The 15,848-nt window shown below is 40.9% G+C and overlaps 1 protein-coding gene across 1 annotated transcript in view; it reads left to right on the top strand.

Annotated features, from left to right (window-relative positions):
- LOC124552423 (F-box/LRR-repeat protein 2-like) overlaps nt 1–15,848 on the top strand; it is a 67,808-nt gene that overhangs the window by 34,048 nt on the left and 17,912 nt on the right. The window contains exons 4-7 of the mRNA XM_047126695.1: nt 759–938; nt 1,201–1,380; nt 7,168–7,392; nt 12,962–13,084. Of these exons, the coding sequence (XP_046982651.1) occupies nt 759–938; nt 1,201–1,380; nt 7,168–7,392; nt 12,962–13,084 (708 nt within the window). The remainder of the gene's footprint in view (nt 1–758; nt 939–1,200; nt 1,381–7,167; nt 7,393–12,961; nt 13,085–15,848) is intronic.

The following is a 15,848-nucleotide window of genomic DNA, read 5'->3' as shown; positions in this document are numbered from 1 at the left end:
TTTCTTGCAATTAAATAATTGTTGCAAATTTGATTGCATTTGTATGTTCAGTTGTAGTTTAAAAAGTTAAGTACATTGTCCGTACTTAAGTTATTTTAGGAAATTTCAAAATTTGAGGACAAAAATAAGAAATTGAAGATATTTATTGTCCTCATCAGTTTTAAAGGAATTTGAAGGCAAAGCTTGAAAATTGAGGACAGTCTCCAGAAGATGAGGATGACTGGTCCCTTTCGTTTAACGATTAAAAGAATGATAGGAGGCTGGTGTTACTGCGCCATTGGATGTTGGGGGGAGAGGGGATATTGAGGAGACAGAGGGTAGTAAAAAAATGGGGCGTCATTTTTCAGTAGGTCAGGAGGAAAAGTGGGGCACTGCGGACTCCCTGTGGTGGACTGCAGGTTATGTCCTCCATTCCCAGGCTATTTATGTACCTGAGACAGTCCATACAATGATTCCAGTAATGCCAAAAGACTTAGTTTGCTAAACAGAATTTTGTAATTTACACAGTTGGATGCTTTGGCGAAGTCACAGAATATACCTACAGGATAATTAGTAGCAATATATTGTGTTAATTTCTATAAAATTAATATGGTGGTAATTAATCAGTTGAAAATGATGTAGTAATCAAAACTGAACGTGGTTGTATGAAATAGAGATTTATCGCCATTAATTTGGAGTTACGAGGTTCTCTGTTTTTTATACTTCTGAATTGTGAGAGGAAATTAATTATCTTGAGCTGCATTTCTGTTGAATCACAGGTGTGTCACCCCACTACTCGCATCCTGTGCTGGTGGCTTGGAACGTCTGAGGCTTTACAAGTATGATGTTCACGTCGAAGAGCTGGAGGCCTTTACTGCTCTTGGAAGAATGGAGAATTTGCAGGAACTTAAAATGGGGTGGATTGACCCATCACCTGGTACAGCTGCTCTAGCATTTAAGTAAGTTGTGTGGTAAATGCATTAACACTATGATTGTGCATGTCCTTGCATCAGATCATTTCTCTCTATCTGCCATCCTGTTTTCTTCCTATTCTCACACAACTTATTACAGCTTTACTATCCTTGTGTGTCCTAAATAGATAAAGGGCTTTCTCAGATAATATCAGTGAATTTCTGCAGATCAAGTCAGACTGGTGTGCAAATTTTTTCACTAATGCAGCAAAATTGATTTGTAAAATATGTACTTTTTTGTTTGTTTAAGGGATGGAAGGCTACGGAAACTGAGAGCACTGGATCTACGTTGTTCATCTGCCCTGGACGATGCCACAGTAATTGCCATCTGTCGTGGGTGCCCCGCTTTACGTGAACTCTACCTCTGGGGTGCCGATAAGCTGTCTGATTTTGCCTTCTCGGAGATCTACCGTCTGCAACGTCTTGAAATGTAAGCTTTATATTTTACTTTGTTCCACAGTGGAAATACAATATCTGATTGAGAAATGAAACGTTGAGTGGTGAAGCAGCAGACTCAAAACAGTTGTGATACTAATTAATTAACTGTTTTGGTCAAAATTGCAGTTCAGGCTCTAATATCACTCAAGAAGGCCATGTTTGAGCTTATTAAGTCCTCCAGTAGGGCTGGAGGGGTATAGCTCGTCATGCATTCTGAATCTTTTTCGGAAATTGTCTAAAGAGATGTTTCATCTTTCAGCCTGATTGATGGTATTGAAGGTGAAGTCACACTTTCTTTTAGGCACATGATTGTCAGTGAAGAAAGTCTCTCCAAGCAATTGGAGGTACAAAGGTAGAATTAGTGTTGAGTTCAGGTTTGTTCATTTTCTATTCCCCAACTTGGATCACAAAAGTCTTTTACTACTTGTTGAATAAACTGAAACACAAATAAATAAGTAATTGGTCTTGTTTTCATACTTGTCTTGGAAATTCACGAGTAACTCGATTTACGTTCGTGGAAACCACTCATAGGTGGGACTGAAGTCACTCCTTTAGCCGATCGGTATTACAGTCCGCCAAAGTAGAACTTAATCCTTTTGTGGCTACAAGCACAAGTGTATGCCCCCAGATAGCTACGGGTATACATGTACATCCGGCAGGCAGAACTTCCAGACAGCTAGGGCATTCATTTATGCCTGGCGGTTGGGAAGGCCTGATGGCTATGGGAATTCATATATATGAGGCGTGTTTTTTAAGTAAGTACCGTTTTGAAATTTAAAAAAAGGTGTGCTAAGATATCTCAGTAATTTTATTTTTACGTGAAAGCCTGTTTCTTAATCCACTTTTCTACATAATTTCCATCAATATTGAGGCACTTGCCATAACGTTGTACCAGTTTTTGAATACCCTCCTCATAGAAGTCGGCCACCTGAATCGTTAACCACTGCATCACCACTATTTTGACTTCGTCATCGTCTTGAAGACGCTGACTGCCCAGGTGTTTCTTCAAGTGCAAGATCGGGGCTGTACGAAGGATGATTTCGAGTTTCCCATCGAAAAGACGTGATGAGACCTTTGGGCTGATTCACCACATGCGGACGGGCATTGTCTTGCAGCAAAACAATGCCCTTGCTCAACTTGCCATGTCTTTTGTTCTGATTTGAATTGTACGGTGCAGATTGTGCAATGTCTTACGGTAAGCTGCTGCATTGATTGTCTCATTACGAGGCGACGACAAAGACGATGGCTATGACGAAGACGATGGCTATGACGAAGACGATGGCTATGACGAAGACGATGGCTATGACGAAGACGATGGCTATGACGAAGACGATGGCTATGACGAAGACGATGGCTATGACGAAGACGATGGCTATGACGAAGACGATGGCTATGACGAAGACGATGGCTATGACGAAGACGATGGCTATGACGAAGACGATGGCTATGACGAAGACGATGGCTATGACGAAGACGATGGCTATGACGAAGACGATGGCGAAGTCAAAACAGTGGTGATGCAGTGGTTAACAAGTCAGGCGGCAGACTTCTATGAGGAGGGTATTCAGAATCTGGTACAACATTATGACAAGTGCCTCAATATTGACGGAAATTATGTAGAAAAGTAGATTGAGGTACAGGCTTTCATATAAAAATAAAATTAGTGAGATATCTTAGCATGTCCTTTTTTAATTTCAAAATGGTACTTACTTAAAAAACATGCCTTGTATGTACGTGGATGCAGGAGCAGGTAAATGTGCACAATAGAATAACAATTCACTATTGTCTGCATTTCAACATTTGTGCAGTGCTGTCATTATCTGCTCTTCTTCATAAAGTTGGAAAGCACTACAACTGTCACCTGCCTATGGCTCCTGTTTTCCTAACGTACACAAGACAAATTAGATAAACATAGCCTATATCATCTGAAGGATGTAAATTATCCTGTTGAACTGACACATCAGATGTTACAGTAGGAGATAAATCAGCAGCTACTTGCAGTTTCTCAGCAGCACCGCTGTCGTGCGACATCTAGGCGGTCATAGTTTAGGGCATCTACCGTAGGGGTGGTTCACTTTAAAACTGTGTCTTGAAACCTATTTTTCTGATATTAAGAACACTTTTGACCGCTAGTATCAGTGCCTTGCTGGCACCATCTTCAGTTCACTGTATAAACAGACAAAATCATGCTTAAAACAAGCAACAACTGTGATATGCAACATAAATTATTTAAAATGAATTAACCATACATACCCCTTACTAAAATGTATAAGAGAGGGATCAAAGATATCAAGATGGTAAACTAAAATGCATGACAAGCAAACATTGGTCATAAACGTATCATGTACCCATTGGCTGTATTAATAAAAACTGCATCAGACAATGGTAACATAATATTAAGTAAAATTTCCGATATTGTAGTAATTAGAAAAGCTTTCATTGAAAAAGTACGCTGAGTCGTGTTGCACAAATAATGGTATCGCATACAGTGATCACACTGTAATGAAATGTTCCGAAATCACAGAATCTCTCAGTATATAAATGTTCAGAAATAGGGAATCGAAATAAAGAATGCGTAAACATGCTTAAATATGAAAAGAAGTAATGCATTAAGGGCATGCATGCCTGAACCATGAAATCCATTGAGAAGCTAAACAAAACATGGGACTAGTCAGCTGACAATAGAACTTACTGTCCTGAGATTGCTATACTACATAAATAAAGGCATGATGCTAAAAAAGTAACTGTCATCACACCACAACAGTTACTGCTATAAGAACAGTAATGTAATGCCAAAAATATCGGTAATGGAGCAAGCCATAGTGCAGATGCAAACTTTGTTGACTATAGTAAGTTAAAATATAAATAATACATCTATTATGGTGGACAATACATAGTGTATACATTATGTGATCAAAAGTATCAGGACACCTGGCTGAAAATGACATAAAAGTTCATGGTGCGCTCCATTGGTAATGCTGGAATTCTATATGGTATTGGCCCACCCTTAGCCTTGATGACAGCTTCTACTCTCGTAGGCACATGTTCAATCAGGTGCTGGAAGGTTTCTTGGGGAATGACACCCCATTCTTCATGGAGAGCTGCACTGAGGAGATGTATTGATGTCAGTCGGTGAGGTGTGGCACGAAGTCGGCGTTCCAAAAACATCCCAAAGGTGTGCTATGGCTTTCAGGTCAGGACTGTGTTCAGGTCAGTCCATTACAGGGATGTTACCTGTTTTGTAACAACTGCGCCACAGTGTTGGTGGAGAGATGTTCATACGAAGATTGAAACAGATGGTGGAAAAATGCTCCTTTCGGAGCACAAAAAATGCGAACATGTTCGTGTTTATTTAAGTGTGTCCGACTGGAAAGTAGCGGCTGCCTCATTCTACCTTTCCAAGCACCTTTAAAATTTTCACACTAAATTTTGGCATACAAACATATTCGCCCGTTTTTAACATGCAATTCACCTCAAACTCCCAAAAGCTCATCTGACTTTAACTCACTCACACCCACAAGTCAACAGCTCTCATACCCTTCACTCTACTCCCTGTTTCACTTACTTACTTACTCACTCAATTGCTCTTTCAGTCCAACTCATTCTCTCTCTCTCTCTCTCTCTCTCTCTCCCTCTCTCCCCCCCCTCTCCCCCCCCCTCCCCCCCCCCCCTCTGTCTCTGTCTCTCTCTCTCTCTCTCTCTCTCTCTCTCTCTCTCTCTCTCTCTCTCTTCCCCCCCCCCCCCCCCCCCCCTCCCTGTCATTGTCTCCCGTCACAGCCACAGTCACCTTTGTTCTGCCCTACTGCTACAGTCTCCTCTTGCTCTCTCACTGCCAATCTCTCATTCCTTCCTTCCTATTGCTATTGTCGTTTCTCATTGTCTTTGTCGTATACACTCCCTCATTATCACTGACTCTCACCCACTTCCAGTTTCTTCTTCTTACCTTTATTCCTCCTCCCTGGCACTGTCTCCATTACTCTTGTTGCAGCATTGTTCTGTCCATGTCAACTGTGTTCAGCTGCCACTAGTACCTCTTTCTCTCACGCTGTTATGTCTACCATCGTCAGTATTTATTAGCTTTATGTCTCTTTGCCACTGCCACTGTCTTCTTCCCTGTCAGTGTCAAAAGTTGAATATGTTTGCATGTCAAATTTTTTAGAAAATTTTTAAAGATGCTGAGGAAGGAAGAAGAAGACACCTTGTATCCCACTTTACAGCCTGTCTTTTAAAAATAAGCAGGAACATTTTTGCATTTCTTGTGCTCTGACAGTAGCATTTTTCTGCTGTTTCCCTTCTTTTCCCAGCTGCAGAAGGGCATGTAAGTCACATGAAAAGAAATATATTGGTCAGTAAAATATAGTTAGTTTACTTATGTGAAATTGAAATAGCACAAAACTAAATTTACACCTCAGACTGTGTTTTAGGTGCCAAAAATTTTCTTGTATGTTTCAGTACAACGTGGGGTTTATACATAATGGAGACACTTTACAGCCTGTTTCTTTGTGCTACATCACTTTATAAACTATTGTACATTTTTGCCTCACACCAGATTTTACTTGCACAAGTAGGGTAAAGATATGAAGATAATTTGAAGGTTGTTAGAGATTGAGATCTTAGGAATACATTATAAAAATTACAGCCATTTGCTGCATAGATATCTCTGAATGTATGGCTGGGTTTTTGTGTAAGAAAAAAATGGGCATTTGTTGATAACTAATAAAGTTTTTTTTTTTTTTTTTTTTTTTTTAAAAATGGGAAGATGACTCGTTTAGATAAATGCCCAGATAATATGCCATTAAAATTGGAGCAGTTGGCTTTGTTACTAAGAAAATTTTCAAGATTGTTGGGGATCGGGATCTAGGGAGTATATTGTAAAAATTTCATTCCTTTCTGTGCATTGCTGTCTTGGAATCGTCGGTTAGGTTTAGGTCCACTGTTGAAGGCAGAAATATAGTAAAAGAAACACCATTTTTGGGAGGGGGTTGGGGACAAGGAACCACACATGAACTAATGTTGCCTCCATAAGTCCCGTCAAGCTCACCATAGACCACATCAAATTCAAAAAGAACCAAACAATTTCCTTCATTTGCCTTAGCAGGAGGAAGTACGTAATATTCATACTTTGACCTTGTACTGCAGGATGGTGACAATCAGACAATCCTGTTGAGTTTACAAATGGTCCCTATCCCAAGAGTTATCTAAAACACTTGACTATACCTTTTCATCATCAATAGAACCTGAGGTAAGGGCACTGGAAAATCCCATTTTGACCCATGGCGTTTTGGAGCATATTAGGTATGTGTGCTGCTGCACGCGTTCTGATATTAGGTTATTTCTGGCAGTCTCAATGACTGCAGCATCTTGTGAATGTGGTTTCAGCAATATACAGGTGATGAAAAAGCTTCTTAACTTTGTGTATTTATTTAACCTGACAAGGTAAGTGCCGTCAGACCCTCTTATGAATTCTAGATATTTTGCGTTGTGGCGAGCATGTTATAAGTTACATCTAGTATACAACATTGTAAAATATTTAGTAGTTATGGATACAGTCAGTCAGATTTAACTGTCCTGTTAATTTTGGAACCAGTTCCTAAGTATGTCATGTCCCTACACCTGTATTATATTGTAATTTAATGGTTTGACACCTTATTACAGATATGTTCATAATTTCACGATTTACATCAAAGACGCTGGTTTCTGCAGACGATGGCTAATTGTTGAGTGTTTCACTGCCCATTAATATCTGCATAAATGATATCACTCTTATGGTTTGTTTCAGATTGGATGTGTCATGTTGCAAAGCTCTTGGTGGGGCTCTAATCCCTTTCCTCACCGGCCTACCACGACTTCATACATTAATCATGGAAGAAATGAATTTTCCAAAATTGGAACCGGGTCTAAGTAGTATTGTCAAATTGTCCAACTTGCGCCGCCTGTCACTGCAGAATTCCATAGTTACTGGAGTTCCATTTGATCAGTTTGCAAGCAAGCTTGTAAGTCTCAGGTAAGAAAATGTCAAAGTGCTAATAGTGTTCTGAAAGGTTTTACATATTGATCTGAATGGTTTTTATATATGCCGCAGTTGGTAGCTAGTGTGTATCTTCATCTTTTGAAATACCAGTGCTGCAATAGGCATATATTATAAATATACGCACTATTCTAGCTTTAGGAACTGACAGTAGTTCCTTCCTTGGGATAGGGATAGGAAGTTTTGGGAAGATTGAAAATGAAGGGGACATCAGTAAAATCCCAGGAGGGAAGAGAACCAATTGTTTTGAGACTGAGAGAGACCAAATCTCCTCCCACCTCAGAGAAGGTGAGTTGTTCTGGTACTGGGTCTTGAGTGAACTCTTTGTTCTTATCGTTCCCCAAACTATCGTATCTATGCCAAAGACGGAATTAGTAGTGAGGCATTGAGGAACCATCTGAGGAACTGCTTGAAAGTAACAGCTCCATGATTGGAAAGCAGACAATGTCTTAATGTTATAACCGTATATCCCTCTGTGTTGTACAGGGTGTATCCAGAAAGTAATGTATCACAATTTTTTGTGACACGACTATGCTGCATAGCAGTCATACCATCTGGGGAGGGGGGGGGGGGGATTACCTTAGCTTTTCAGCAGTAAGTCGCTCAATTGCCTCCTTGCTCTTGGAGTGTTAATACAGCTTTTTCAGTGAACCTCTGATTAGTGGTCGCGTCAAACTTACAAGGGAGAATTCTTTAGAGCAGTGATCTACAGCAAAATTTTGTGTGAAGTTCAACAAGACACTGCTGGAAACTTCTGGAATGCTTAAGGAAGCCTTTTGAGCTGATTGCCTTTTCAGTTTGCATATACAGGTGGCTCAAGGTGTTTAGAGAAGGTTGGCAGGATGTATTAAACGAGGCCCACGTGGTATGCCCGTCAACACTGTGAACGGACGACCGTGACTCGTGTATGCCAGTCACTGAGTTTAGACAGCCGAATGAGTGAGTTCAGACAGCCGAATGAGTGTTAGCTTGATGTCAGAAATATTGGACGTCCGAAAACAGTTGCTTGTGATGTTGTATTGGAAGACTCGGTCGTTCAGAAAATTTGTGCAAAACTTGTGCTCACTTTTGACCAGTGTGTGAAAGGAAGAGATCGATCAACTCTCTGAGAGGATACCAATTTACTATGATCACTGGGGATGAGTTACGGGTCTTTCAATATGACCTGGAGTTGGAGGTGGAGTGCGGAATGGCACACAGTGTTGTCAGCTCACCAGAAAGAGGCTTGCATAAACAAGTTCCAGTAAAGTCTATGCTCATGATTTTGTTTTTTAATGTGAAGGGGATAGTGCACGATGAGTTTATACCCAATGGCCAGACTGACGGTGTCCAGTTTTTCAAGGCAGTGCTCAAGATACTGAATCACACGTCATCCACATCTGAAAGAAGTTCTGCACATTGTGGAAACTGCACCGTGACAATGCGCTGTCTCGAGCCACCTTTGTTGTCATGTCCTGTGTGACTTGTATCAACGTGACAACAGTGCCACTGCGGCCCTGTAGTCTCGACCTGGCCGTGGCATACTATATTTTGTTCCCTTGGCTGCAAAGGGACCTCAAAGGAAAGCATCTCGAGTCAGACAGTCTGCAAGCTACTTTGATGGCTTTTGTTGTGAAGAGCAGGTTGTTTGAGGAACTCCGGAAAGCTTATGAGGCGTGGAAATTGTGCTAACATAGCTGATCAATGGTTTAAAAAAAGAGGGAAGGAGGGAACACATTATTTTCTGGATAACCCTTTATTATATTTTATTGATCCGAGAAATCAAAATGTTGTAATGTTTATGTGATACTGAACAAGTCTGATGTAACTTTCACCAATAAGTCAGCCATGATATAGTAAATAATAACACATACATAATTTAACTAGATGAGAGTTACTATTGTTATGCTCTTCAGTCCAAAGAAGTATTTGATATTGCAGGGTGTATACGACCCGGGAGATCTGGGAAAAGCCCGGGAATTTTACATTGTTTTAGTTTTGAGTTAAATTTTTGTGATTTTTGACTGGTGAGAACCAGTACTCTAACAGAGAATATTACTGTATCCCACTTCTGCAGTATAATACTGCAGCAACAAAACACGAGCGAGAGAAAAAAAAAAAAGAAAATAAAACTCAAGTTGCAAAGGAAATGTGCCATATACGACAACAAAACACAGTACTCATACAAGCGTCTGGCAATGGCAAACTGTGTCAAAGGCTTTAGGAAGACTATGCAATTCTTCTTAACAACAAATTACCTGCGATGCGCATGACATGACAGCTGTTTACATTAGATTCGTTTTAATGTAAGATCTTTTAATGTTTTACACGTACGAACATATGGGCTTCCGGCGTCATCGTAGCTGTGCAAGCACAACGACACCTGTTATCTGGCGCACTCTGTCGACTGCTGAAACGAACCTATTTCTAACAGGTCACCGGAAAATACTGCGAATGGTGGTTTGAAAAGCATTACTTTCGATGTAAATTTCCATTTATGCAAGATGAACTATGTGCGAGGGTGTACAACGAATTTCTTAAATCGCAGAGTGTTTGACTCTCATTTAAAAATCAACTCTTTGGGGACGGCTATCTAGAGGAATTTCGAGCCCAGAAGATCAGACATTTACGTCGTTATTGAAAATTTTACTGGCTCATTTATGTGATGTATCTTAAAGTGTACCATGCGCAAAAAAGATCAACATTATATGTGGAAGCTTAGCTTCTCCGCAGCTTATTAATCTTCGAGACCAGTATTATATGTGGCCGCTTTTCTTTCTTGTAGCAACAATGTGTATATTAATTTAAACCATTAACTTTTCTTATTTGTGTGTTCGCGCTACTTAAGAGTGATCTCGCTATTGGCGACTTCATCACGTGTCATTTGCTGACATCAGCTGTCGAGATCATGTGACACATGCTGTGACTGGCTTACAAAAGCGCGTCACAATCTCGATTTCAATGCTTCGGAAAGTAACATGTAGTGTTTGGTGGAATTCGAATTTATACCTTCAACATTCTTCTGTAGCACCACATTTCTATTCTCTTCTTGTCCAAACTATTTATTGTCCATGTTTCACTTCCGTACATGGCTACACTCCATACAAATACTTTCAGAAACAACTTTCTGACACTTAAATCTATACTCGATGTTAACAAATTTCTCTTCTTCAGAAACGCTTTCCTTGCCATTGCCAGTCTACATTTTATACCTTCTCTACTTCATCAGTTATTTTGCTCCCCAAATAGCAAACCTCCTTTACTACTTTAAGTGACTCATTTCCTAATCTAATTCCCTCAGCATCACCCAACTTAATTCGACTACATTCCATTATCCTCGTTTTACTTTTGTTGGGTAGATCACGTAACTAATGAGGAGGTGTTGAATAGGATTGGGGAGAAGAGAAGTTTGTGGCACAACTTGACTAGAAGAAGGGATCGGTTGATAGGACATGTCCTGAGGCATCAAGGGATCACAAATTTAGCATTGGAGGGCAGTTTGGAGGGTAAAAATCGTAGAGGGAGACCAAGAGATTAAGCAGATTCAGAAGGATGTAGATTGCAGTAGGTACTGGGAGATGAAGGTGCTTGCACAGGATAGATTAGCATGGAGAGCTGCATCAAACCAGTCTCAGGACTAAAGACAACAACAACAACAACAACAACAACAACACAAAAATATGTAGTGTAGATGTTGCTGCACATCAAAGATCTTTCCAAAACATGTTTTTTCCCCGGAGTTTCATTTTCTTAAGTGCCAGGAAATTCTATGTTGTATAAAACCATAAACAATCAAAGGATTGATACGTTTCACAGTGCCAAGGAAAAGTATACTGTCACTTAACACAGAAAAAGTGCATTTTCACTCGAGAGATAGTGTATTTTCAACCAGGAAATCCGGGAAAAATCTGGAATTTTTTTTTTCCCCTGTCCATGGATACACCCTGTATAGGTTTCCACAGTAGTCAATCTTGTACAAGCCTTTTCATCTGTACCTTAACGTACATCCATTTGAACCTGCTTCCTATATTCATCTGTTGGTGTTCCCTGACACTATTTACCCCAACATACTTCGCTCCATTGCCAAACTCACCATTCCAGATGACTAATAGGAGGAATTGGTACATATGACACCACAAGGCACGTTCCTTTTTCCCTAATTTGATTTGATACCTTGTCAGTAATAACCCAGTACTATCAGCACATTTATTAGAGGCATTTTTCCTACTTTTGTGGTCTTTATTGCTTTCTTTACTTGTGTCCAGGTTAGGTCGATCTCGACATCCTCTGTATTCCATGCTCCTCATTTTCCTTGTCTGTGTTTTCATTTGGGTTTAGTACCTCTTCAAAACCTTAATCCACATCTTCTTGATATCCTGCATGTTCCCAGTGTCTTTCCTTCTTTATTGACCCTCCAGATAGTTTGCATCATGCTTCTCTTCTTAGCCTTAACCACTCCATAGATGACCACCTCATGCGCCATTGTCCTTTTCCGCATTTTTTCCACTCATCCATCAGTTTCCTCTCCTCTGTTGCCAACACTCTCTTACCCACCTTCTTCTAAGACCTTTATGGAGAGGAACTACCTCCAAATGTAGTCCACAAACAGATCCGTGCCATATCAGCACATGCCTTTGTGTATCCAACTGTTCCTGCAAATGAGCTGTAAATCAGCACTCTCCTAATCACCAAGCATCACTCCATCAGGTACCACATAACCGCATCCTTTACTAGAACTTCAACTGCCTTCCACTGTACCAAAGCACGCACTTCTCAAAATCATTCTCACCTCTCACAAACTTGTATTTCAGTGTACATTTAATGGAAGAAAGGTCCTGGGCTATCCTTGAGTCACACCTATCCCTAACCCCTTGCACATGGGTCATCTTGATGTGGGATACCCAGATAGGAGACCTGTCTTCATCCAGTCCCACCAGAGGCATATCTTACCCTATCACACCCAGGACAACCGCCTGTGAATGCAGTTGCATTGTATACCAGCTGTAACTAGTGCACAGCTTTCTTCTTCTTCTTCTTCTTCTTCTTCTAGCAAGTGAAGGGCTACCATCTATTGTGCTCTTTAGCGAAGGAGACCAGTGACAGCTTGCTTAGAGCACCAATGTGCTAGTTGTAAATTTGACTTCAAATGTGTTCTTTGTGGATCCTGTCCTCAAATATGAGATTGTCTGAATGATGCAGATGAGAATCAACCTTCCACCCCATTCTTCTATCCAGTGATCCCTCCTGGGTCACTCTCTCCTGTGAGTAACATCGTGATTACATCACTGTAGTTTACTAAATGTAAACAAGTGTTACTAAATGTAAACATGTGTTATTACACTTGCATTTTCTACAACCTTATACCTTTGTTCTTTGATAACCCTCTTTCTCTCCTTGTCAGTTTCTTTCGTCTACCTCCTTCAGCTACCTTTCACACTTTTTTGTTTTAGCATGTACCTGTGCGTAGTGATTAAAATAATTGGCCTGTACCATTTACAGTGCAAAAGTACCTCTGGTGGATGATGACATTGACACAATAACAGCAGAATTTCCACATTTTTCACAGGAACCTGAATGTCAAGTGGTGTCGACGTGTGCCCGGGGGTGTGAAACGGCTGATGGAACTGATGCCAGCTGTCAGAATCCATGGCAGCTTCAAGGAATGGGACCTGCCTGAAGACATTGTGAGGTGGGACTGGTGACACAAGTGCCCAGTACACGGCACGCAACTCGTTGACATGAGTTGTACACACACACACACACACACACACACACACACACACACACACACACACACACAGTCAGCGGTGCTCGGAGGGAGTTGAGATTCTTGCAGTGGCAGCCAGCTCCCCGGTGAATGGCTGTCGCTCAGTGGGCGATAGTGTGTGGCGCAGCAGCGACCCTGCACCGGCAATTGTGAGAGGCAGGTACCGTGCCTGAATTTCAACTGGCTGGCTCCCTGCTCCCCTGGTCAGGACTCCGGCTTGCTGATGGATTGGGCCCAGAATAGCCCTGTTGTGCCACAGCTTAGTGCAGGAGGCAGGTACAGCGACAGAAGCTCGAACTGGTTGCTGCAGCTGGCAGCTCACCTCGTACCCTCGTCAGCCGTAACATCCGTGTCTCGATAGTACTCCTGGGCTGCAAATGAATCTGCTACCAAAATTGAAGCCATTTACAAAGGATAGCAGCACACTTGTTATGCCAATGACCCACTTCATGTTTTTGACAACACTACAGAAACCTGTCGGAGAAATCCCCACGCTTCCACTGCAAGAATCTTATCACTGTGTTGGCAGATTTTACCGAGCTGAGCCTGGCCTCCCTCACCATAAATAGACAGCATGCTTACTGTGATTTTCAGTGCTTTACCATTATACTCGAAGTGATACTACACTACCCCTGTCTGTGAGAATACCCAGCCCTCTGGGTTCCCACTTGGGATAAATCTCCAACCGAGATTCCAAAGCCATGTGTACCTTTTCATACTTACAGGACAAGTTTCCACCAGAAGAGTCTCAGGTGACGTAACCCCAGAGGTTCAGAGACCACATTTATATCATTTTCTAGACTTCATCTTATGCTACTAGGCTACTTATTACTTCTCTACTTAATAGTCCATTATACCTGCGCCAGCAAAACATTGCACTCGACAGTTCGCTTTTTGTCAAGTTAGGTTGACTATATTGTAATAGTGATTCAACAGCAGCCTCTATACACACAGCAGACGATACAGTTTTCCGCCCTGCCTCATAAATGCAAGCAATTGAGCAATTACAGAGTATATAAAAACTCGTTTTTAGTTATTCTACAATGGCAGGAAGTAAACAACTGTATAATAATGCATGTAAAAGCATAACAATGCACATCCTTTCGATAACGGGGCAAAGAAATACAGAAAACAAGCATCTGGCGACTGATGCTTTAAAATCAATACTATACATAGTTTACAAAATAACTGAGATTGCAATAAATAACCAATATTAGTAATTTTTCATTCACCAGTTTACATCGATAATGACGCAATTCCATCCAGCTTGCGATCGTCACTGTTGTCCGATTCATCGTCAAAACAGTGTTCATCCTCATCAGCAAGACAAATCATTAATTGTTCATGGCCACGGATAATACCTTCTATTGTCTATGCTGCTCGTATAAGCTTCTTGACGTGCTCAACTTTTTTTCTCCATGAGGCTGCGTTCACAGTCACAAGAGCTTCACGCAACAGCTTTTCCACCTCTGTTATTGTAAAGGACTTGTTGTTGTTTCTTACGTACATTTGTACATCACTCCGTACTAACTCAATAGGGTTGAAATGGCAGTGATATGGTGGCAGCCTTATTACATTATGACCCTGCTCCTTGGCAATTTCGTCTACTACATTGTCATACTCATATCTGCTGCAATATTCGAGCCTGTAACCACTGCACCATAACTTCTTTCCGATCATTTGTGGTTGGGGCTTTGTGCAGTATCACCGAGTGATATGGAGCATTGTCCATTACGATTGTTGTAGGCATAGCAAATTGTTTTAAAAGGTTCCTGAACCACTCAACAAATCGTGTGTGATCCATATCTTCATGATAATCACCAGTGTTTTTTGATCTAAAAACTAAAAGTGCATCAGGGCCAAAACCACTGGAGGAGCCTGCATGGACCACAATTAATATAGCTCCTCTTCCCGTCGGCTGATGGTCGCTACTTCTGGGTGTGTTATCTGTACAGCATTTACTGACAGCTTCCCCAGCATTAACCCACCTTTCGTCTAGCCAAATTATGGAATGAATGTCTCTGCTCACAATTTTATGCAAGAAAATGCTTTGAGCAGTAACAATATGTGCCCTTTCTAACAGTACTTTGCGTCCGTCTAGCGTTTTGTACCGGAAACCCATATTTTTTAGCACAATTTTTAGTGATGTTTTACCATCCCTGAAGAATTCACTTTCTTTTAAAGAGACTAATAACTTAGCTACAGTTGGATACACTTTTCTGCTGTAGTAAGCATAAACATGCCTGTGAATTGCATCAGTCTGGAAAGAATCTAAATCTTTGATAGGACTAGGCTGCTTTTTCTTCTTTCCTGGGGTCGTTAAAAATGTATTATTTGATCCAGACAGCTCGGAATCATTACGGCTCACTTCAGTATCTTCCAAGTTTTGTAGTAATACTCCCTTACTTACTACGGTTCTTGCATTAATTCCAGGAGTTTTCGACGTATGTTTCACCACTTTATCGGGAGGAATTGATGGCCGTCCATGAATACTTACATAGTAAAACTCACGAATTCTGCGTAGGAACTCCAGTGCCTGTCTGTTTAGCGGCACCCCTCAGTGCAAAGGATTCTCACTAGGTGAACGAAGTCTTTTCGGTGGCATTTTCCAAGTATTTAAACTCACAATGTAACAAAAGTCACAATGATATAGAACACAGTACAACGAAAACATGCGGTAAACAAC

The sequence above is a fragment of the Schistocerca americana genome, chromosome 10 (genome assembly GCF_021461395.2).
Source record: "Schistocerca americana isolate TAMUIC-IGC-003095 chromosome 10, iqSchAmer2.1, whole genome shotgun sequence".
In the NCBI taxonomy this organism is placed as follows: Eukaryota; Metazoa; Arthropoda; class Insecta; order Orthoptera; family Acrididae; genus Schistocerca; species Schistocerca americana.
This window is presented reverse-complemented; position numbering and strand designations above follow the sequence as displayed.